Source organism: Oncorhynchus mykiss, chromosome 27 (genome assembly GCF_013265735.2).
Source record: "Oncorhynchus mykiss isolate Arlee chromosome 27, USDA_OmykA_1.1, whole genome shotgun sequence".
Taxonomy (NCBI): Eukaryota; Metazoa; Chordata; class Actinopteri; order Salmoniformes; family Salmonidae; genus Oncorhynchus; species Oncorhynchus mykiss.
The window spans coordinates 4,232,122-4,254,587 of NC_048591.1; the positions used below are offsets into that span (position 1 = coordinate 4,232,122).

Below are 22,466 nucleotides of genomic sequence, written 5' to 3' on the forward strand. Positions count from 1 at the left end.
CCAGCAGGCAACCATGCATGCAGGCTTGTACTTCACACCCTCACATAGCATGGAGGGAAGGAGACGGAGAGGAATGAGCACCCATATCCCTCTACAGTAGGGCAAAATTACGTTGAAGAAATTCAGGTGCCCAACCAGAGTTTGGGTTTTTAGAGTCCGAGTCATTTCAAGTAATTTAGGTGGGGGGGGGGGGGGGTCGATGTTCCTCACAATAACACTGTTGACCATCCTGTGCTTAAACAAGAGGGCTTGATAAAACAATTACAGATGGAGCAAGGGCAATAGCAAGCATTAAGCTGAATTATAATTCACTCATATACATAGAGTTCATCATGCAGATGGGAATGAATACGCTTAAAGTTCCAGGAAACTGTGACATTATAGACAGACAGTGCTTCTGATAAATGGTTAACTTCAGAGGAAATGAGAAAAACATTACACTGATTAGAGAGGGTGCCACATTTCATATCGTTACCCCTCTTGACTGAGGCTTCTCTTTGTGGCGTGTCACTAATAAAAAAAAAAAGAAAAACGCACTTGGCATGGGAATGTGGCGAGGTGCTCTGAATACAGAGACTGGGTGGGCTAGGGCTGCTGCAGCTACACAACACAGCTATGTGATAAACCTCTCTGAATAGACCGAGTAGTAGGCCTACAGCGGCCTCTTGCCATATCGTACCTGACCAATCCCTCGCTAGAGAAAGTTTGGACTTTGGATCCTGGATACCTGTCTGTCTGGAATTAGCTGACACCATGACATTGGACAATAGAAGTGTTGTTCACTGTGCTAAAAACTATTTCTATTGCATTGAAATAGACATTACGAGAAACACAACACAGAGGTTGATATGATTTTTGAAAGTTAATACACTGCTCAAAAAAATAAAGGGAACACTAAAATAACACATCCTAGATCTGAATGAATGAAATATTCTTATTAAATACTTTTTTCTTTACATAGTTGAATGTGCTGACAACCAAATCACACAAAAATTGTTGTCTGTGGTCACCACCTGCAGAACCACTCCTTTATTGGGGGTGTCTTGCCAATTGCCTATAATTTCCACCTGTTGTCTATTCCATTTGCACAACAGCATGTGAAATTTATTGTCAATCAGTGTTGCTTCCTAAGTGGACAGTTTGATTTCACATTAGTGTGATTGACTTGGAGTTACATTGTGTTGTTTAAGTGTTCCCTTTATTTTTTTGAGCAGTGTAATTATGCTGTGGCTGATGTACGAAACCACCCAGACACATAAAATATACAGTCGTCCTTCTGAACTGAACTGCAGGACAGGAAGGAAACTGCTTAGGCGTCACCATGAGGCCATTGGTGATTTTAAACAGCTATAGAGTTCAATGGCTGTGATGGGAGAAAACTGAGGATGGACCAACAACATTGTAGTGACTACACATTAACCTAAATGACAGAGTGAAAAGAAGGAAGCCTATACATAAAATACACACATACAGAATACAAATATTCCAAAACATGCATGGCACAAGTCACTAAAGTAATATTGCAAAGCCTAAATTCAAAGCCTTATGTTTGGGGCAAATCCAAAACAACACTCAGCCCCCTTATTTTCCAACATGCTGCAGCATTGTATGTGTATGCCTGACATTGGCAAAGACTGGGGAATTATTGAGGATGAAAATAAATGGGATGGAGCTAAGCACAGGCAAAATCCTAGAGAAAAACCTGCTTCAGTCTGCTTTATACCAGACACTGGGAGAGGAATTCACCTTTCAGCAGGATAATAACCTACAACACAAATCCAAATCTACACTGGAGTGACTTACCAAGAAGACAGTGAATGTTCCTGAGTGGCCAAGTTACAGTTTTGACTTGAATCTTCTTGAAAATCTATGGCATGACTTGATCTCCAACACCTTGACATAGCTTGAAGAATTTTTAACATAATAACGGGCAAATATTGCATAATATAGGTCTGCAAAGCTCTTATGAGACTTACCCAAGAAGAATCACAGCTGTAATCACTGCCAAAAGGTGTTTCTAACATGTATTGACTCAGGGGGGAATACTTACAGTGCCTTGCGAAAGTATTCGGCCCCCTTGAACTTTGCAACCTTTTGCCACATTTCAGGCTTCAAACATAAAGATATAAAACTGTATTTTTTTGTGAAGAATCAACAACAAGTGGGACACAATCATGAAGTGGAACGACATTTATTGGATATTTCAAACTTTTTTAACAAATCAAAAACTGAAAAAGTGGGCGTGCAAAATTATTCAGCCCCCTTAAGTTAATACTTTGTAGCGCCACCTTTTGCTGCGATTACAGCTGTAAGTCGCTTGGGGTATGTCTCTATCAGTTTTGCACATCGAGAGACTGAAATTTTTTCCCATTCCTCCTTGCAAAACAGCTCGAGCTCAGTGAGGTTGGATGGAGAGCATTTGTGAACAGCAGTTTTCAGTTCTTTCCACAGATTCTCGATTGGATTCAGGTCTGGACTTTGACTTGGCCATTCTAACACCTGGATATGTTTATTTTTGAACCATTCCATTGTAGATTTTGCTTTATGTTTTGGATCATTGTCTTGTTGGAAGACAAATCTTCGTCCCAGTCTCAGGTCTTTTGCAGACTCCATCAGGTTTTCTTCCAGAATGGTCCTGTATTTGGCTCCATCCATCTTCCCATCAATTTTAACCATCTTCCCTGTCCCTGCTGAAGAAAAGCAGGCCCAAACCATGATGCTGCCACCACCATGTTTGACAGTGGGGATGGTGTGTTCAGCTGTGTTGCTTTTACGCCAAACATAACGTTTTGCATTGTTGCCAAAAAGTTCAATTTTGGTTTCATCTGACCAGAGAACCTTCTTCCACATGTTTGGTGTGTCTCCCAGGTGGCTTGTGGCAAACTTTAACCGACACTTTTTATGGATATCTTTAAGAAATGGCTTTCTTCTTGTCACTCATCCATAAAGGCCAGATTTGTGCAATATAGGACTGATTGTTGTCTTATGGACAGAGTCTCCCACCTCAGCTGTAGATCTCTGCAGTTCATCCATAGTGATCATGGGCCTCTTGGCTGCATCTCTGATCAGTCTTCTCCTTGTATGAGCTGAAAGTTTAGAGGGACGGCCAGGTCTTGGTAGATTTGCAGTGGTCTGATACTCCTTCCATTTCAATATTATCGCTTGCACAGTGCTCCTTGGGATGTTTAAAGCTTGGGAAATCTTTTTGTATCCAAATCCGGCTTTAAACTTCTTCACAACAGTATCTCGGACCTGCCTGGTGTGTTCCTTGTTCTTCATGATGCTCTCTGCGCTTTTAACGGACCTCTGAGACTATCACAGTGCAGGTGCATTTATACGGAGACTTGATTACACACAGGTGGATTGTATTTATCATCATTAGTCATTTAGGTCAACATTGGATCATTCTGAGATCCTCACTGAACTTCTGGAGAGAGTTTGCTGCACTGAAAGTAAAGGGGCTGAATAATTTTGCACGACCAATTTTTCAGTTTTTGATTTGTTAAAAAAGTTTGAAATATCCAATAAATGTCGTTCCACTTCATGATTGTGTCCCACTTGTTGTTCATTCTTCACAAAAAAATACAGTTTTATATCTTTATGTTTGAAGCCTGAAATGTGGCAAAAGGTCGCAAAGTTCAAGGGGGCCGAATACTTTCGCAAGGCACTGTATCTAATCAAGGTATGTGTTTTTTTTCTATTAATCTTTATAAAATCTTAGAATTCTTCCACTTTGACAGAGTATTTGGGTAGATCGTTGACACAAAAAAAAATCATTTTAATCCCTATTTGTAATGCAACAAAATGTGAAAAAAAGTTAAAGGGGGCATAGACTTTCTATAGGCACTGTACTAGCTAGAAGGTAAACCAGCCCTGGCAAGCCAGACCTTCAGCTTCACTGTTAGCGTAATCTGTTCCTTTCACACACTAGCAACAGCGTTTGGTTCGCTCCGGAGTGCTTCCGCTAAGGGCTAATGACACAAAAAAAAGCATGTTCATCACACCAGTAGATGTATGAGTAATGCACTGCTTGAACGTCAGAAGGGGCAAGGAGGAGGACCGACAACATGGCAGCACAGTCAGGTGTACTCAGTCAAAGAAGTGTTGCATTTTGGGAAAAAGAGAGGGGGAGTGGGGGGTGAATGATGAATCACAGATCTAGGACAGGGTGTTAAAAACAATGAGGAAAAAGCTCAGAAGAGCACCGAGTTCCAGGTCTGTTGGGGAGATGTGTAATCTTTTAAACAGCTGCTCAGGTTTAGAAGAGATTGGAGAGCCGAGCGAGAGCAGGACCCGGCGTCCGTAAATTTCTGTGCTGGCCAGCATCCAGACAGCCAAGCAGAGCCTGCCCACCGAACAAGGGCAATAACGACGCTCTCCTGCCTTCAACGTCTCAGCTCCGAAACTTAGTGCTGAAGTAAAGACGTACCCATAGGCTAAACAATCCAACACTTACCGAGCATGCCCCAGGTCAAATCAGCCAGCAAAGAGATGATACTAGTGTCAGCTAGGTGAGTCAACAGTGTAGCCAAGCCTTTTCAGCTCAGAAAAAAAAACAGATACCTACTGAGTAACAGAAGAAAAAACATTATAGACCCAACTATTGCAGCAGACAAAAGAAGTTGACAGGCAAAATTAATCTCGCCGGGGCACTCTATCAAGAAGACAGATGTGTTCAGGCCTAGTCAATAAAACCCACCCACCCACTCTCTGGCAGTTAATATGCATGGCCTACATTTTTACACCCCCTTTCCAAATTCAAATGGACATCCCCTTCCTCTCTCCCCCCCTCTCCTCTGCCTGGAGGTTCTGTTCCACCGCTCCTTCTCATTATTTGTGGTTGACCCAATTTCTCCAGGTTTGATCCACTCCTGCAGGGCTGGGTGGGTGGGTGGGTGAGGCTCACTAGCCAGCAGACAGGTTGGAATGGCTGCTATCACTGTGTCCGGCACCCACTACCCTGCCAGACTCAAACTCCATAGGGCTGGGATGGATCGTAGAAATAGACCTATTGAAACAGTTTAAGTCATTGACTTGTATAGGAATGTCTATTCTAGTAATTCTATGGGATGGACAGACTAGATCTGCTCCCAGACAACTAGCTAGTTGACACTCAGAGTCTAGGACAAAGCTGGATGGACACGGACCGAGAGCAGTAGGCTTATAAATAGGACTTCTAAACAGCGATTTTTTTTTTTACATGTGTTTTTTTATTTCACCTTTATTTAACCAGGAAGGTCAGTTGAGAACAAGTTCTCATTTACAACTGTGATCTGGCCAAGATAAAGCAAAGCAGTGCAACACAAACACAGAGTTACACATGGAATAAACAAACATACAGTCAATAACACAATAGAAAAGTCTATATACAGTGTGTGCAAATGAGGTAAGAAAAGGGAGGTAATGCAATAAATAGGCCATAGTGGCGAAATATTTACAATTTAGCAATTAAACACTGGAGTGATAGATGTGCAGAAGATGAAAGTGCAAGTAGATACTGGGGTGCAAAGGAGCAAAAAAAAAAAAACAGTATGGGGATGAGGTAGTTGGATGGGCTGTTACAGATGGGCTGTTACAGATGGGCTATGCACAGGTGCAGTGATATGTGAGCTGCTTTGACAGCTGGTGCTTAAAGTTAGAGAGATATGAGTCTCCAACTTCAGTGATTTTTGCAATTCTTCCAGTCATAGGCAGCAGAGAACTGGAAGGAAAGGTGGCCAAAGGAGGAATTGGCTTTGGTGGTGACCAGTGAAATATACCTGCTGGAGAGCGTGCATGGGTGGGTGCTGCTATGGTGACCAGTGCACTGAGATAAGGCGGGGCTTTACCTAGCAAAGACTTGTAGATGACCTGGAGCCAGTGGGTTTGGCGATGGAATATGAAGCGAGGGCCAGCCAACAAGAGCGTACAGGTCGCAGTGGTGGGTAGTATATGGGGCTTTGGTGACAAAACAGTGATAGACTGCATCCAGTTTGTTGAGTAGAGCGTTTTTGTAAATGACACTGACGAAGTCAAGGATCGGTAGAATAGTCAGTTTTACGAGGGTATGTTTGGCAGCATGAGTGAAGGATGCTTTGTTGCAAAATAGGATACTGATTCTAGATTTAATTTTGGATTGGAGATGCTTAATGTGAGTCTGGAAGGAGAGTTTACAGTCTAACCAGACACATAGGTATTTGTAGATGTCCACATATTCTAAGTCAGAACCGTCCAGAGAAGTGATGCTGGACGGGCGGGCACGTGCAGGCAGTGATCGGTTGAAGTGCATGCATTTAGTTTAACTTGCATTTAAGAGCAGTTGGAGGACACGGAAGGAGAGTTGTATGGCATTGAAGCTCGTCTGGAGGTTAGTTAACACAGTGTCCAAAGAAGGGCAAGAAGTATACAGAAGGGTGTCTTCTGCGTAGAGGTGGATCAAAGAATCACCAGCAGCAAGAGCGATGTATACAGAGAAGAGTCGGTACGAGAATTGAACCCTGTAGCACCACCATAGAGACTGCCAGAGGTCCGGAGAACAGGCCCTCCGATTTGACACACTGAACTCTGTCTGAGAAGTAGTTGGTGAACCAGGCGAGGCAGTCATTTGAGAAACCAAGGCTGCTGAGTCTGCCGATAAGAATGTGGTGAATGACAGGGTCGATAGCCTTGGCCAGGTCGATGAATACAGCTGCACAGTATTGTCTCTTATCGATGGCAGTTATGATATGGTTTAGGACCTTGAGCGTGATAGATATAGGTCTGTAACAGTTTGGGTCTAGAGTGGCTCAGACGATACGAAAGAGAGGTTGAACAGGCTAGTAATAGGGGATGCAACAATTGCAGCGGATCATTTTCGAAAGAGAGGGTCCAGATTGTCTAGCCTGGCTGATTTGTAGGGATCCAGATTTCGCAGCTCTTTCAGAACATCAGCTATCTGGATTTGGGTGAAGGAGAAATGGGGGGGGGGGGGGGCTGTTGAAAGGGGTAGGGGAAGATGGGTGAAGTGCTTTCTGGTGAATGGGTAAAGAATTGTGGCTTTAAGCGAAGCTACTTGACAGCCAGCTACTCAGTCAAGTTGTACAAATGTAGCTTGGTGGATCTTTAGATTGATGTTAAGTGGAAGGGATGTCTGTTTATAGTGGAAGAAAACAGAACATTATAATCCTGTTTACTTACGTCAGCTATTGTGCTGCTTGCTGCGTGTCTGTCAATCTCAGTGATGATGTTGATGCATTACCTAACCATATTACATCACGCAATCATGACTTACAGCACAATAAGTGGGGACAAAATGGTTCTGTAATACCTAGACATGATCTGCGAAGCAATCTAAGGATTCTTTGAAATGAGGTTACCCAATGTACTGGGCGCACAATCAAGTCCAGTCTATTTCTATCATAATAGGCTGATTGCAAGTCTTCCAAGTGCCACAGAAGCCAATACGGCCCCGGAAAGAGTCCCAAATGGCACCCTATTTCCCTATGTAGTGCACACATTAAGGGCCCTGGTCAAAAGAAGCGCACTAAAAAGGGAATAGGGTGTCATTTGGGATGCGGCCCCGGTATCAATGCAGTCGTCTTTGTCCCATTCACTCGCCCCTACTCTGTACCCTTCATTATCAGTCGTGGTGAAAACAAGATGGCTGTTGTTAGAATCAACACCAGTGTCAGCTCTGAGCTTGGCCCTGGCATAACCCAGGCACGGGGAGACGCAGTGTCAAACACACAGTCTGTTTATTTAGTGCAGTATCGCTGCTTTGTGCACACACACATGATGACCATCCAAAAGGCATCAACTGTTTGATTTGCTACATTTCCCTCCTCCTGAACCTCTTGTATACATGCATTACTCTGACTTGGCAAAATCACACACCCTAAGATGTGAGAGTGTGTGTAAGAAAATTTAAAAAATGGAACACGAAAAACATAGTGTCTTCGGAAAGTATTCACACTACTGGATTTATTCCACATTTTGTTGAGTTACAGTCTACATTTAAAAAGGTATTATATTGAGATGTTGGGTCACTGGCCCACACACACACACATAATGGAATTATGTTTTTAGAAATAGTTACAAATTAATTAAAAATTAAAATCTGAAATGTATTTAACACCTTTGTTATGGCAAGCCTAGATATGTTCAGGAGTACAAATTTGCTTAACAAGTCAAATAATAGGTTTGCATGCAATAAAAGTGTAGAGGATCGGACCCTTTTTCTCAACACTGACGTTAGTGGAAATGTGAAATTAATGTAGGAGAACACATTATATATGGTGAAATATAACCTGTTCCATCAGCTTTGAAATGCAAGGGAAATGCCATTATATCACTTAGGAGTCTAGATGTAATTTAGATTGTAGTGTATGTGCAAAGTTTTACTGATCCAATGAACCATTGCATTACTGTTCAAAGTCTGGTCAATTTATATATTTTCAAGTACATAACTATAGAGAACATACACAAATGATATGGTAATAATCACGTGTGTAGGGGTGGGGGGGCAGACACAGCAGGGGTTCAAACTGTAGAACGGATTTTATCAAACAAAACTATGCTACATTTGATCTCTGGGACCCTCAGGATGACAAATCAGAGCAAGATTACTCAATGTAAGTACATTATTTACCTTCAGAGGTGAATGTATCAAACCAGTTGTTGTTGTGTACTCTCCTCAAACAATAGCATGTTTTTTTCACTGTAATAGCTACTGTAAAATTGTACAGTGCAGTTAGATTAGCAAGAATTTAAGCTTTCCTCCCATATAAGACATGGACATTTTCTTGTTACTTACAACGTCATGCTAATCACATTAGCACATGTTAGCTCAACAGTGGGAAGGACACCGATCCCGTAGAGGTTAACAGGATTTCTGAATGACAACCTAATCTCTGTAGCACACGCATACAATTATCTGTAAGGTCCCTCAGTCGAGCAGTGCATTTCAAACACAGATTCAACCACAAAGACCAAGGAAGTTTTCCAATGCCTCACAAGGGCGGCACATATTGGTAGATGGGTAAAAATAAAAAGCAGACATTGAATATCCCTTGGAGTATGGTGAAATTCTTACTTACACTTTGGACGGTGTATCAATACACCCAGTCACTACAAAGACACAGGTGTCTTTTCTAACTCAATTGCCAGAGAGGAAGGAAACTGGACAGATATTTCACAATGAGGCCAATGTTTGAAACAGAGTTTAATGGCTGTGACAGGAGAAAACTGAGGATGTCTCAACAACATTGGAGTTACTCCACAACAATAACCTAAATAAGTGAAAAGAAGGAAGCCTGTATAGAATAAAAATATTCCAAAACATGTATCCTGTTTCCAATAAGGCACTAAAGCAAAACTGCAAAAAAAAGTTAGCTTCATGTCTTGAATAAAAAGAGTTACCTTTGGGGCAAATCCAACACAGTGTCACTGAGTACCACTTAATATTTTCAAGCAGGGTGCCGGCTGCATCATGTTATGGGTATGCTCGTCATTGGCAAGGACTAGGGAGTATTGTAGGATAAAAATAATACAGCTAACACAGGCAAAATCCTTGAGGAAAACATGGTCCAGTCTGCTTTCCAACAGACACTAGGAGACAAATTCACCTTTCAGCAGGACAAACCTAATACACAAGGCCAAATATACACTGGAGTTGCTTACCAAGACCACATTGAATGTTCCCGAGTGGCCTAGCTACAGTTTGGACTTAAATTTGCTTGCAAATCTATGGCAAGACTTGAAAATGGCTGTCTAGTAATGACAGAGCTTGAATAATTTTCAAAAGAATAATGTGCAAATATTGTAAAATCCAGGTGTGTAAAGCTCTTAGAGACTTAGCCAGAAAGACTCGCAGCTGTAATCACTGCCAAAGGTGATTCTAACATGTATTGACTCAGGGGGTTGAATACTTGTGTAATCAAGATATACAGTGCCTACGGAAAGTATTCAGACCTCTTGACTTGTTTCACTTTGTTACGTTACAGCCTTATTCTAAAATGAATGAAATAAATACACCTCAGCAATTTACACACAATACAAAGTGAAAAAAGGTTTTAGTATTTTTTCAAATTTAGAAAAAAATAAATAACTTATTCACATTCAGACCCTTTGCTATGAGACTCAAAATTGACCTCAGGTGCATCCTGTTTCCATTGATCATCCTTGAGATGTTTCTACAATTTGATTGGAGTCAACCTGTGGTAAATTCAATTGATTGGACATGATTTAGAAAGGCACACACACAAACCGACAGACCTGTCTATATAAGGTGTGCCAAGGTTGTAGTGTCATCCCCAAGAAGACTCGAGGCTGTAATTGCTGGCGGAGGTGCTTCAACAAGGTACTGAGTAAACGGTCTGAACACTTATGTAAAATGTGATACTGCAGTTCATTTTTAATTCATTTGCAAACATTTAATACAAGTTTTTGCTTTGTCATTGTGGGGTTGTGTGTTGATTGATGAGGAAAAAACGATTTAAATCTATTTTAGAATAAGGCTAACGTAACAAAATCTGGGAAAAGTAAAGGGGTCTGAATACTTCCAAACACACTGTATTAGTGTTTAATTTTGTATAATTAAAAAATATATATATTTTTTTTAAGTTAGACATTTTCTTCAACGTTGACTTGAGTATTTTGTTTAGATCCTTGACAATTAAATCAATTTTAATCCCACCATGTAACACAACAAATGATGAAAAAGTGGATGAGTGTGAATACTTTTTGAAGGCACTGTACTTAATATCTGCCTGCACTCATGTTTCCAGCTCCATCATGGACAAGCAAAAAACTCAACTGCACTCTGTGCATCGTCAATGGGCATGGATAAGGCAGACAACGTTGCGGCGGGCCTTGTCTCTTCACTTTGTTCACGGGTAAAGAAATGTCATCATTCACGTGTCAAGCAAGCACTCCCTTTGCTCCCTCTATACAAAAAAATACAGTTGAAGTCGGAAGATTACATACACTTAGGTTGGAGTCATTAAAACTCATTTTCAACCACATTTCTTGTTAACAAGTTTAGTTTTGGCATGTCGGTTAGGACATCTACTTTGTGCATGACACAAGTCATTTTTCCAACAATTGTTTACAGACAGATTATTTCACTGTATCACAATTCCAGTGGGTCAGAAGTTTACATACACTAAAGTTGACTGTGCCTATGAACAGCTTGGAAAATTCCAGAAAATTATGACCTGAAAGGCCGCTCAGCAAGGAAGAAGCCACTGCTCCAAAACCGCCATAAAAAAAAGACAGACTATAGTTTGCAACTGCACATGGGGACCAAGATCGTACTTTTTGGAGAAATGCCACATCTCAAGACATCAGTCAGGAAGTTAAAGCTTGGTCGCAAATGGGTCTTCCAAATGGACAATGACCCCAAACATACTTCCAAAGCTGTGGAAACATGGCTTAAGGACAACAAAGTCAAGGTATTGGAGTGGCCATCACAAAGCCCTCAATCCTATAGAAAACTGAAAAAGCGTGTGCGAGCAAGGAGGCCTACAAACCTGACTCCGTTACACCAGCTCTGTCAGGAGGGATGGGCCAAAATTCACCCAACTTATTGTGGGAAGCTTGTGGAAGGCTATCCAAAACATTTGACCCAAGTGAAAAAATGAAAAGGCAATACTAGCAAATACTAATTGAGTGTATGTAAACTTGTGACCCACTGGGAATGTGATGAAAGAAAAATATATAATTCTCTACTATTATTCTGACATTTCACATTCTTAAAATAAAGTGGTGACTAACTGACCTTAGTCAATTTCTTACTAGGATTAAATGTCAGGAATTGTAAAAAACATAGTAAATGTATTTGGCTAAGGTGCATGTAAACCTCTGACTTCAACTGTATAAAAAATGTGAGAACCAGAAAATGCTGCTTATCTAACCAAGATGGCTGGTGGCAGCAGTGCTGGTTTATATTGGAGCAGACCAGAGAGCCCGGCGCGTCTGTTGGTGATAGAACATGCGCCTCCTACCGCAATGGTACATCAAGATAGGACTTACAGAACCAAATTAGGTTATTTCTTCTGGTTTTTCCCTCCTTTCATGACCATTTTCTTATTAATTCTTCACAGTTAGTATACCTCTCGCTTTTTCATATCAATAACTGCTGCAGTCCAGTAGTAAAATCCCAAATGTTTGTCTTCCACTTTTTAATGGGGCAAAGGTTAACCAACCCACTCACCTTGTGCACACCCTCAATCACACAGAACAAGAGGATCACTATACACAGCTCTGCACTGCCTACAGTACAATGTGTCAAACATCATGCAAAACAACTCAAAATCACTTTACATAACCATTGGGAAATGGCTTGCGTTGGGAAGAAGGCCTGTCTGTGACATCCATGTACTGTAGAAAAGCTAACTTCGCTATCATGCTTTTCACATCTTGACCTATATCATACAATATTATCTTAGGTTTAGATTCCACCTTATATGGTGGGCATAAAGAACGGACAGGTAAGCCGGTATCATCTCTGTACAGATACAGACGGGTATTGAAGAAAGCCTGTTGTTGACTGACTTCTAAACTGAATATGGAGGTCAGACAAGCGCTATTAACCCGTGCCGCCTCCTTGCCCTCTCCCTGCTCCGGTGGGTGCCATCCAAGTGGCACAACAATGTAAACGATAGTCTTACGACAAACTACCAGATTTGTTAAGTCAAAACATAGTCTAGGAAATCATCTCCAAATTCACTATCTACTCGACTCACAATCATAGAATTCTAATTATATGGTTTTAACACAATGGTTCTCACCTATGACAATCTTCACTGAAAGTAAGCTTTGGGGCAAGAAATACAAATGGTGGGGAACTCAAGGGAACATTTAATCAAATCATCTCACAACAGGTGGAGGCATTCCTTTTCCCTACGGCCTGTCCTTCAACAGACAAAAGATTACGTAAAAGCCAATCAGTAACATACAATGCATTTGGAAAGTATTCAGGCCCATTTACTTTTTCCACATTTTGTTACGTTACAGCCTTATTTTAAAATACCCCATAATGACAAAGCAAAAACTGTTTTTTTTTAGAAAATTAAGTAAATATCACATTTACATAAGTATTCAGACCCTTTACTCAGTACTTTGTTGAAGCACCTTTGGCAGTGATTACAGCCTTGAGTCTTCTTGAGTATGGCACTACAAGCTTGGCATACCTGTATTTGAGGAGTTTTACCAATTCTTCTCTGCAGATCTTCTCAAACTCTTCCAGGTTGGATACAGAGCGTCGCTGCACAGCTATTTTCAGGTCTCTCCAGAGACTCCAGTCTCTGGTCCAGTCCACTCAAGGACATTCAGAGACTTGTCCCGAAACCACTCCTGCATCGTCTTGGCTGTGTGCTTAGGGCCATTCTCCTGTTGGAAGGTGAACCTTCGCCCCCCAGTCAGCGTTCCTGAGCGCTCCGGAGCAAGTTTTCATCAAGAATCTCACGGCACTTTTCTCCGTTCATCTTTCCCTCGATCCTGACTAGTCTCTCAGTCCTTGCCGCTGAAAAACATCCCCACAGCATGATGCTGTCACTACCATGCTTCCCGTAGGGATGGTGCCAGGTTTCCTCCAGATGTGACACTTGGCATTCAGGCCAAAGAGTTCAATCTTGGTTTCATCAGACCAGATAATCTTGTTTCACATGGTCCGAGTGTCCTTTTAGGTGCCTTTTAGCAAACTCCAAGTGGGCTGTCATGTGCCGTTTACTGAGGAGTGGCCTCTGTCTGGCCACTCTACAGTAAAGGCCTGATTGGTGGAGTGCTGCAGAGATGGTTGTCCTTTTGGAAGGTTCTCCCATCTCCACAGAGGAACTCTGGAGCTCTATCAGAGTGACCATCGGGTTTCTTGGTCACCACCCTGACCAAGGCCTTTCCCCCCGAATGCACAGTGTGGCTGGGTGGCCAGCTCTAGGAAGAGCTTTGGTGGTGGATGATGGAGGCCACTGTGTTCTTGCGGACCTTCAATGCCCTCAGAACAGCCTCAATTCCTCGGGGCATGGACTCTACAAAGTGTTGAAAGTGTTCCACGGGGATGCTTGCCAATGTTATCACCAAATACTTCCCACAGTTGTGTCAAGCTGGTTGGAAGTCCTTTGGGTAGTGGACCATTCTTGATACACACGGGAAACTATTGAGCGTGAAAAACGCATCAGTATTGCAACTCTTGACACAAACCGGTGCACCTGGCACCCATTACCACAGGGTTCCCGAACCTTTTCACTCAGGCCACCCTTCCAGCATTGGGGAACATTTTGCACCACCCCTGTGTGCGTGCCACATTTATTTCTATGGGCACAAGCATGGTTCATGACACAAAACTATTCACACCCCTCTGGTTGGCGGAGAGAAAATGTTGCCGGTTTAAAGCCTATTTCAAGCAATTCTACCCATTTTGGCATGGGCTGCAGAGAACATTCTACATTTTGCAATGTATAATGTGTATTCATGTGACATTTCAGTGACTACAACATTACAAATAAAATATATGGGCTAAAAAACATTAGCTGACATGGGTTAGTTGATCCAGACATTTCTTACACGTTATAAAAGCTCTCGAATGTATGCAATGACTGACCAGACAAGAGGAACTGATGATGCACTACCCAATTTTGAAAGTGCACCTTGTGCATTCTACTATTACAACTTTCAAGAGTATCTTGGAAGCCAGGCTGAGTTGCAAAAAATTAAATACAACACAGTTTGGGAACCACTGCACTACCATGCCCCCGGTTCAAAGGCACTTAAATATTTTGTCTTGCCAATTCACCCTCAATGGCACAGATACAGTGGGGCAAAAAAGTATTTAGTCAGCCACCAATTGTGCAAGTTCTCCCACTTAAAAAGATGAGAGAGGTCTGTAATTTTCATCATAGGTACACTTCAACTATGAGAGACAAAATGAGAAAGTAAAATCCAAAAAATCCCATTGTAGGATTTTTAATGAATTTATTTGCAAATTATGGTGGGAAATAAGTATTTGGTCAATAACAAAAGTTTCTCAATACTTTGTTGTATACCCTTTGTTGGCAATGACAGAGGTCAAACGTTTTCTGTAAGTCTTCACAAGGTTTTCACACACTGTTGCTGGTATTTTGGCCCATTCCTCCATGCAGATCTCCTCTAGAGCAGTGACGTTTTGGGGCTGTTGCTGGGCAACACAGACTTTCAACTCCCTCTAAAGATTTTATATGGGGTTGAGATCTGGAGACTGGCTAGGCCACTCCAGGACCTTGAAATGCTTCTTACGAAGCCACTCCTCGTTGCACGGGCAGTGTGTTTGGGATCATTGTCATGCTGAGAGACCCAGCCACGTTTCATCTTCAATGCCCTTGACTGATGGAAGGAGGTTTTCACTCAAAATCTTACGATACATGGCCCCATTCATTCTTTCCTTTACACGGATCCGTCACCCTGGTCCCTTTGCAGAAAAACAGCCCCAAAGCATGATGTTTCCATCCCCATGCTTCACAGTAGGTATGGTGTTCTTTGGATGCAACTCAGCATTCTTTGTCCTCCAAACACGAGTTGAGTTTTTACCAAAAAGTTCTATTTTGGTTTCATCTGACCATATGACATTCTCCCAATCTTCTTCTGGATCATCCAAATGCTCTCTAGCAAACTTCAGACGGGCCTGGACATGTACTGGCTTAAGCAGGGGGACACGTCTGGCACTGCAGGATTTGAGTCCCTGGCGGCGTAGTGGGTTACTGATGGTAGGCTTTGTTACTTTGGTCCCAGCTCTCTGCAGGTCATTCACTAGGTCCCCCCGTGTGGTTCTGGGATTTTTCTTCACCGTTCTTGTGATCATTTTGACCCCACGGGGTGAGATCTTGCGTGGAGCCCCAGATCGAGGGAGATTATCAGTGGTCTTGTATGTCTTCCATTTCCTAATATTTGCTCCCACAGTTGATTTCTTCAAACCAAACTGCTTACCTATTGCAGATTCAGTCTTCCCAGCCTGGTGCAGGTCTACAATTTTGTTTCTGGTGTCCTTTGACAGCTCTTTGGTCTTGGCCATAGTGGAGTTTGGAGTGTGACTGTTTGAGGTTGTGGACAGGTGTCTTTTATACTGATAAGAAGTTCAAACAGGTGCCATTAATACAGGTAACGAGTGGAGGACAGAGAAGCCTCTTAAAGAAGAAGTTACAGGTCTGTGAGAGCCAGAAATCTTGCTTGTTTGTAGGTGACCAAATACTTATTTTCCACCATAATTTGCAAATAAATTAATTTAAAAAATCCTACAATGTGATTTTCTGGATTTTTTTTCTCATTTTGTCTGTCATAGTTGAAGTGTACCTATGATGAAAATTACAGGCATCTCTCATATTTTTAAGTGGGAGAACTTGCACAATTTTTTGCCCCACTGTACACAAACCATGTCTCAACTCTCTCAAGGTTAAAGAAGGATTTTAAGCCTGTCTCCTCCCCTCCATCTACACTGATATAAATATATTTAACAAGTTGCATGAATAAGGGATCATAGCTTTCACCTGGTCAGTCTATGTCATGGAAAGAGCAGGTGTTGTTAATGTTTTGTACACAGCATATAGGCTACAGCATGCAAGTACACAATATAACTAATAGGAGAGGAGAGGTGACAACGCATGACAAAAAAATCTTTCAGCTAAAATTGTTTGACATCGTTTCCAGTCGGGAATAAATTCACTTGGTACGTCTGCTTCACTTACCGAAAATCTCCCCGTTTTTGGCATACTCTGTCACCAAGTAGAGCATGTTCTTGGTCTCCATTACCTGTGAAAAAGGGAAGGAAACAATGAGTAAGCAATAATCACAGAGCAAAACAGATTAAGGCCAACCTCAGCAATGACCTTGGTGCTGTTAAGATGTAAATTCATCTGATAATCCTCGTGCATAGATTCCTGGAAGTATTAGGCTGGCTGACGTGGGTGTACTGAGAACAGCAGAACAGTCTTAAATGAAAGGATCATAAAAGAACAAATTAATTAATACAAACTTGCATTGATCAGCAGAGTAAATGTTGCAAATGTCACACCGTAAACGCTCATATATGATGCTCACAGCAAAAAAAGAATGCTTTATTTTTTTGGAATTACAAAAATGACACAAATATGGAACACATGAGAGAATGGGAACGAAGTTCTGGTTGAACGGCTCCGCTATTCCCAGTAGAGAGAGGGTACTGATACTGCCAGAGGTGTGTGTGGGAGTACACCAGGGCAGCATCCCAAATGGCACACTATTCCCTATGTGCACAGCATCCCAAATGGCACACTATTCCCTATGTGCACAGCATCCCAAATGGCACACTATTCCCTATGTGCACAGCATCCCAAATGGCACACTGTTCCCTATGTGCACTTCTTTTTGACCAGGGACCTATGGGAAGTAGTGCACCACATTGGGAATAGGATGCCATTTGGGACGTGACCTAGAATTAGCCAAAGAAAACAAAGGGATGAATAGAGATAAAAAAAATATATAAAACACATTATTTATTATTAACACAAACGCATCAGATACATTCACATAGAAATCCCACAAAGTGGTTATTTCATGTAAATTCCCATCTGGGCTAACTTACTCTTTACTCTGCACCATTTCTGACCAATATGCCCCTGTCTCCATGACTTTACCAAAAACCCTGTAGGGATAATCAATGTCACTTATCCCAGTGCTTTCCATAACATGCCGATCACATGGCACTTACTATCCAAATTCTGTCACAGTACTTGGTCAATGATGCAAATGGAGAAATTACATGGATTGTTATCCCATGCAAATGTCAACATTATAGCCTACAACTTCTCTGTGTTGTTGAGAATGCTTGATGGGGACAAATAGGCCATATATTGATGAAGGTGGGGATGAGGAGTTCATTGGAAACAGTGAAGAGCTGTGTATGTGACATTGGGAAACTTGGGCCTCTGAGTCCGCTGAGGGGGCATCCTGTGAAGCAAAGACAAACTGAACAGGAGGGGGGGGGGGGGGGGGTTGGTTGTTTGGAGATGAGAGCCGATGCCAAGTCTACTGCCCTCTGTTTATGAGGCCTGAAAGGAAATGACTAATTGACCCATGCCGTTTGTATGGAAGAGCTGTTGGAAATAATGATATACTGTGATTACACAGCAAAGCCTGGACCAGAGTAATTTGGTTGTGTAATAATAATTAACTGCTATTCACATTCCCAACGACCAAAGTGACCTAAAGTCTTATGTAAGAAAAGTGAAGTCTGGGGTGGGATTTTCGGGATGACTGGTAGAGGACCTCCTGATTGTGGCGCTTGACAGCTGAACATTGCTGCTCCCCCCCCACTGCTATTAACACGAGAGCCTGAACCCTACAATACAGTTTGTGTGAAATTTTGTTCAGCACCTTGACACGTTGCTTGGTTGGTTAGTTATTAACTCCGTCAGACGTCAGTTCTGATATCTATGAAGGTCTAGGACTGTGAAGGCCAGGTAGATTGGAGATGTTTGCTCACCCATTAGAAAATGTCCTGAATGACCATAGGCATTGCACATTTATACAAAAACCCAGGAGGAACAAATACAAATGGATTATATTTTGTATACTGGTGTTTTAAAAAGGAGAGGTTTACCTGGTACAACTTGATGATGTGCGGGTGGTCCAACATTTTCATGATCTGTACCTCCCGGTAGATCTTCTCCAGGTTCACAGCATCTAGTTGGCTCTTGTCGATGATTTTAATGGCAACCTGTAGAACACAGAATACAGTGATGAGTCCCTGGACAAAACGTTCAAAAGGATTCCCTTGAGGTCTTTTTTGTGTAAAGGAATAATAATAATAATAATAATAATAATAATAATAATAATAATAATAAATATATATATATATTTTTTTATGTGTAGGCATACATTTTAAAGTGTTGCTTAGACTGAGGCAGATAATTCTAAGAAAGTACAAAGGCAAAAGTGGTAAGCAGTAGGCCTAGCTCTCCCTAATATAATTCCACAGCACTCTTAAGTTCTTGCGAGGCGAGCACAGACAATAAAACTCAAACGCTATCCTTTGCACAAAAAACTGTTTGCTAGGGGAAATCATAAACAGCTTTTATATTCTGTCATCCACACTGGGTGAGAGGTAAGGGGGGCAGACACGAGCAGAAGCTGCTGGAAAACAGGCCATTTCTTCATCCTTGCAAGAGTTGATTAAGAGTGTCCATGTCATGATAACATGCAATATCCCAAGCCTCGCTCTCTCATAAACAGCATTTCATCACCACCAGGACTTGAAGAGATCCAAGTGTCTGCAAGCCAAGCTCTGGACTAAACGAAAACGGGTGGAGGCCTTTAAATCATTCTACTCTAATCTTACCCAATACAATGCTTGATTACATCCATATCACAGCACTTAATGCTCCCTCAATCTTCGTTATGAACAGAAGACATGTCCATCTTTATCACACCTACATCATTGCACAAAATGGTACGCGTTCAACATTCACCTCCTGCTACCATTTCTGTCAAGCCGTCTACGCATATTGTTTGACGCATACGTTCAATATTTCCAATGTATGCATCACACAGAAGGCACCGCAACTGCCTCTGCAAGGCAAACGCAGTGTTCCATTGGAAATGAATGTACTTCTGGTGTACCAAAACACAAAGACGCTTTCGGAGTAATGAGGCGTTAGGCCTACTGCCAGCCCCTACAAGGAGGTCAAGTAAGGTCGGGGGCATTCTTGAACTGAGGACCTACTGATCACAAGATCACTAAGACGTTATGAGTAACGAGAGAGATTTTAAATCTTGAAAAGTCAAGAATCCAGGACAGTGGGCTGCTGCTAATACCATACAGTGCCTTGCGAAAGTATTCGGCCCCCTTGAACTTTGCGACCTTTTCCCACATTTCAGGCTTCAAACATGAAGATATAAAACTGTATTTTTTGTGAAGAATCAACAACAATTGGGACACAATCATGAAGTGGAACGACATTTATTGGATATTTCAAACTTTTTTAACAAGTCAAAAACTGAAAAATTGGACGTGCAAAATTATTCAGCCCCCTTACTTTCAGTGCAGCAAACTCTCTCCAGAAGTTCAGTGAGGATCTCTGAATGATCCAATGTTGACCTAAATGACTAATGATGATAAATACAATCCACCTGTGTGTAATCAAGTCTCCGTATAAATGCACCTGCACTGTGATAGTCTCAGAGGTCCGTTAAAAGCGCAGAGAGCATCATGAAGAACAAGGAACACACCAGGCATGTCCGAGATACTGTTGTGAAGAAGTTTAAAGCCGGATTTGGATACAAAAAGATTTCCCAAGCTTTAAACATCCCAAGGAGCACTGTGCAAGCGATAATATTGAAATGGAAGGAGCATCAGACCACTGCAAATCTACCAAGACCTGGCCGTCCCTCTAAACTTTCAGCTCATACAAGGAGAAGACTGATCAGAGATGCAGCCAAGAGGCCCATGATCACTCTGGATGAACTGCAGAGATCTACAGCTGAGGAGGGAGACTCTGTCCATAGGACAACAATCAGTTGTATATTGCACAAATCTGGCCTTTATGGAAGAGTGGCAAGAAGAAAGCCATTTCTTAAAGATATTCATTAAAAAGTGTTGTTTAAAGTTTGCCACAAGCCACCTGGGAGACACACCAAACATGTGGAAGAAGGTGCTCTGGTCAGATGAAACCAAAATTGAACTTTTTGGCAACAATGCAAAACGTTATGTTTGGCGTAAAAGCAACACAGCTGAACACACCATCCCCACTGTCAAACATGGTGGTGGCAGCATCATGGTTTGGGCCTGCTTTTCTTCAGCAGGGACAGGGAAGATGGTTAAAATTGATGGGAAGATGGATGGAGCCAAATACAGGACCATTCTGGAAGAAAACCTGATGGAGTCTGCAAAAGACCTGAGACTGGGACGGAGATTTGTCTTCCAACAAGACAATGATCCAAAACATAAAGCAAAATCTACAATGGAATGGTTCAAAAATAAACATATCCAGGTGTTAGAATGGCCAAGTCAAAGTCCAGACCTGAATCCAATCGAGAATCTGTGGAAAGAACTGAAAACTGCTGTTCACAAATGCTCTCCATCCAACCTCACTGAGCTCGAGCTGTTTTGCAAGGAGGAATGGGAAAAAATTTCAGTCTCTCGATGTGCAAAACTGATAGACATACCCCAAGCGACTTACAGCTGTAATCGCAGCAAAAGGTGGCGCTACAAAGTATTAACTTAAGGGGGCTGAATAATTTTGCACGCCCAATTTTTCAGTTTTTGATTTGTTAAAAAAGTTTGAAATATCCAATAAATGTCGTTCCACTTCATGATTGTGTCCCACTTGTTGTTGATTCTTCACAAAAAAATACAGTTTTATATCTTTATGTTTGAAGCCTGAAATGTGGCAAAAGGTTGCAAAGTTCAAGGGGGCCGAATACTTTCGCAAGGCACTGTATCCAAGCGGTAAACACTAAACAGGGGCTGACGGTTTTGCTTTGCAATAACTAGTTATGTACAGAGTAGCCCCATAATGGACTAAAGGAGCCTAACGATACTCATTATAATCAAAGGACCTAAAAATATTCTAGTTAAAGGGGAAATGGCTTAGGAAGACAAAACAGACAAATACTCCAACTAAATGTGAATTGATTCTCAAATGCGGTACGGTTATAGAAGCATAAATCCCCCTACTTTCAAATCACATCAAAATAATTCCAATTCCACAAACGCAAAAAGCACACATATACTCTACACAGTTTTAACACAGTTGCAGCCAACGGTATTTTTCATTGACAACACGTTTGTGGCATATGTCTTCTGATTACATACAGGTGTGGAGACGCATATACAGTACCATTCAAAAGTTTGGACACCTACTCATTCAAGGGTTTTTCTTTATTTTTAATATTCTCTACATTATAGAATAATAGTGAAGACATCAAAACTATGAAATAACACATATGGAATCATGTAGTAGCCCAAAAAAGTGTTAAAATATATTTGTAAGCTATGTAACCTATTATTAAATAATGGCTATAAAGATACTTTTAGATTTGTATCATTTAGATAGAATATTGATTAACCACAACATTGATTTTGAGGTATGAAGACTTATTATAAAATTAAATGAAACTGTTCCACGAAAATGTGCATCTGAAAAATCACAACTGGCACGCAGATCAGTAGAAATGGTACGATAACTTGACACTCCAAATGGAAAAGGTTGCCGACCGCTGGTGAAGCCTATTACCAGCAACTTCAGGAGTGCTGGTTCTTCTGGTTAGGCTATAGTGATCTCTGGCTCCCTGTTTTTTTGTAATTTGTATGTATTTTTAAATCGCAATCCCTAAAGCGTCAGACAAGCTCAGTAGCCTATGTATAGTTGATTTTATTCAAATATAGGGTGTGTGTCTATATATGGAAACATTTGCCACCATCTGGATGTCACCTTGACATGCCAATTAGCTAGCGTAACGAGTTTGTATCGAGGTTCTTCCCACTGTTTCGCTTCACCGGGCAGATG

The 22,466-nt window shown here is 41.5% G+C and overlaps 1 protein-coding gene across 1 annotated transcript in view; it reads right to left on the reverse strand.

The window, feature by feature from the left end:
- Nucleotides 1-22,466, reverse strand: part of sik2b (salt-inducible kinase 2b) — a 68,038-nt gene that overhangs the window by 31,180 nt on the left and 14,392 nt on the right. Inside the window, exons 2-3 of the mRNA XM_036964956.1 lie at nt 18,560-18,676; nt 16,668-16,731 (exon numbers count right to left, since the gene is read on the reverse strand). Coding sequence (XP_036820851.1) covers nt 16,668-16,731; nt 18,560-18,676 — 181 coding nt within the window. The remainder of the gene's footprint in view (nt 1-16,667; nt 16,732-18,559; nt 18,677-22,466) is intronic.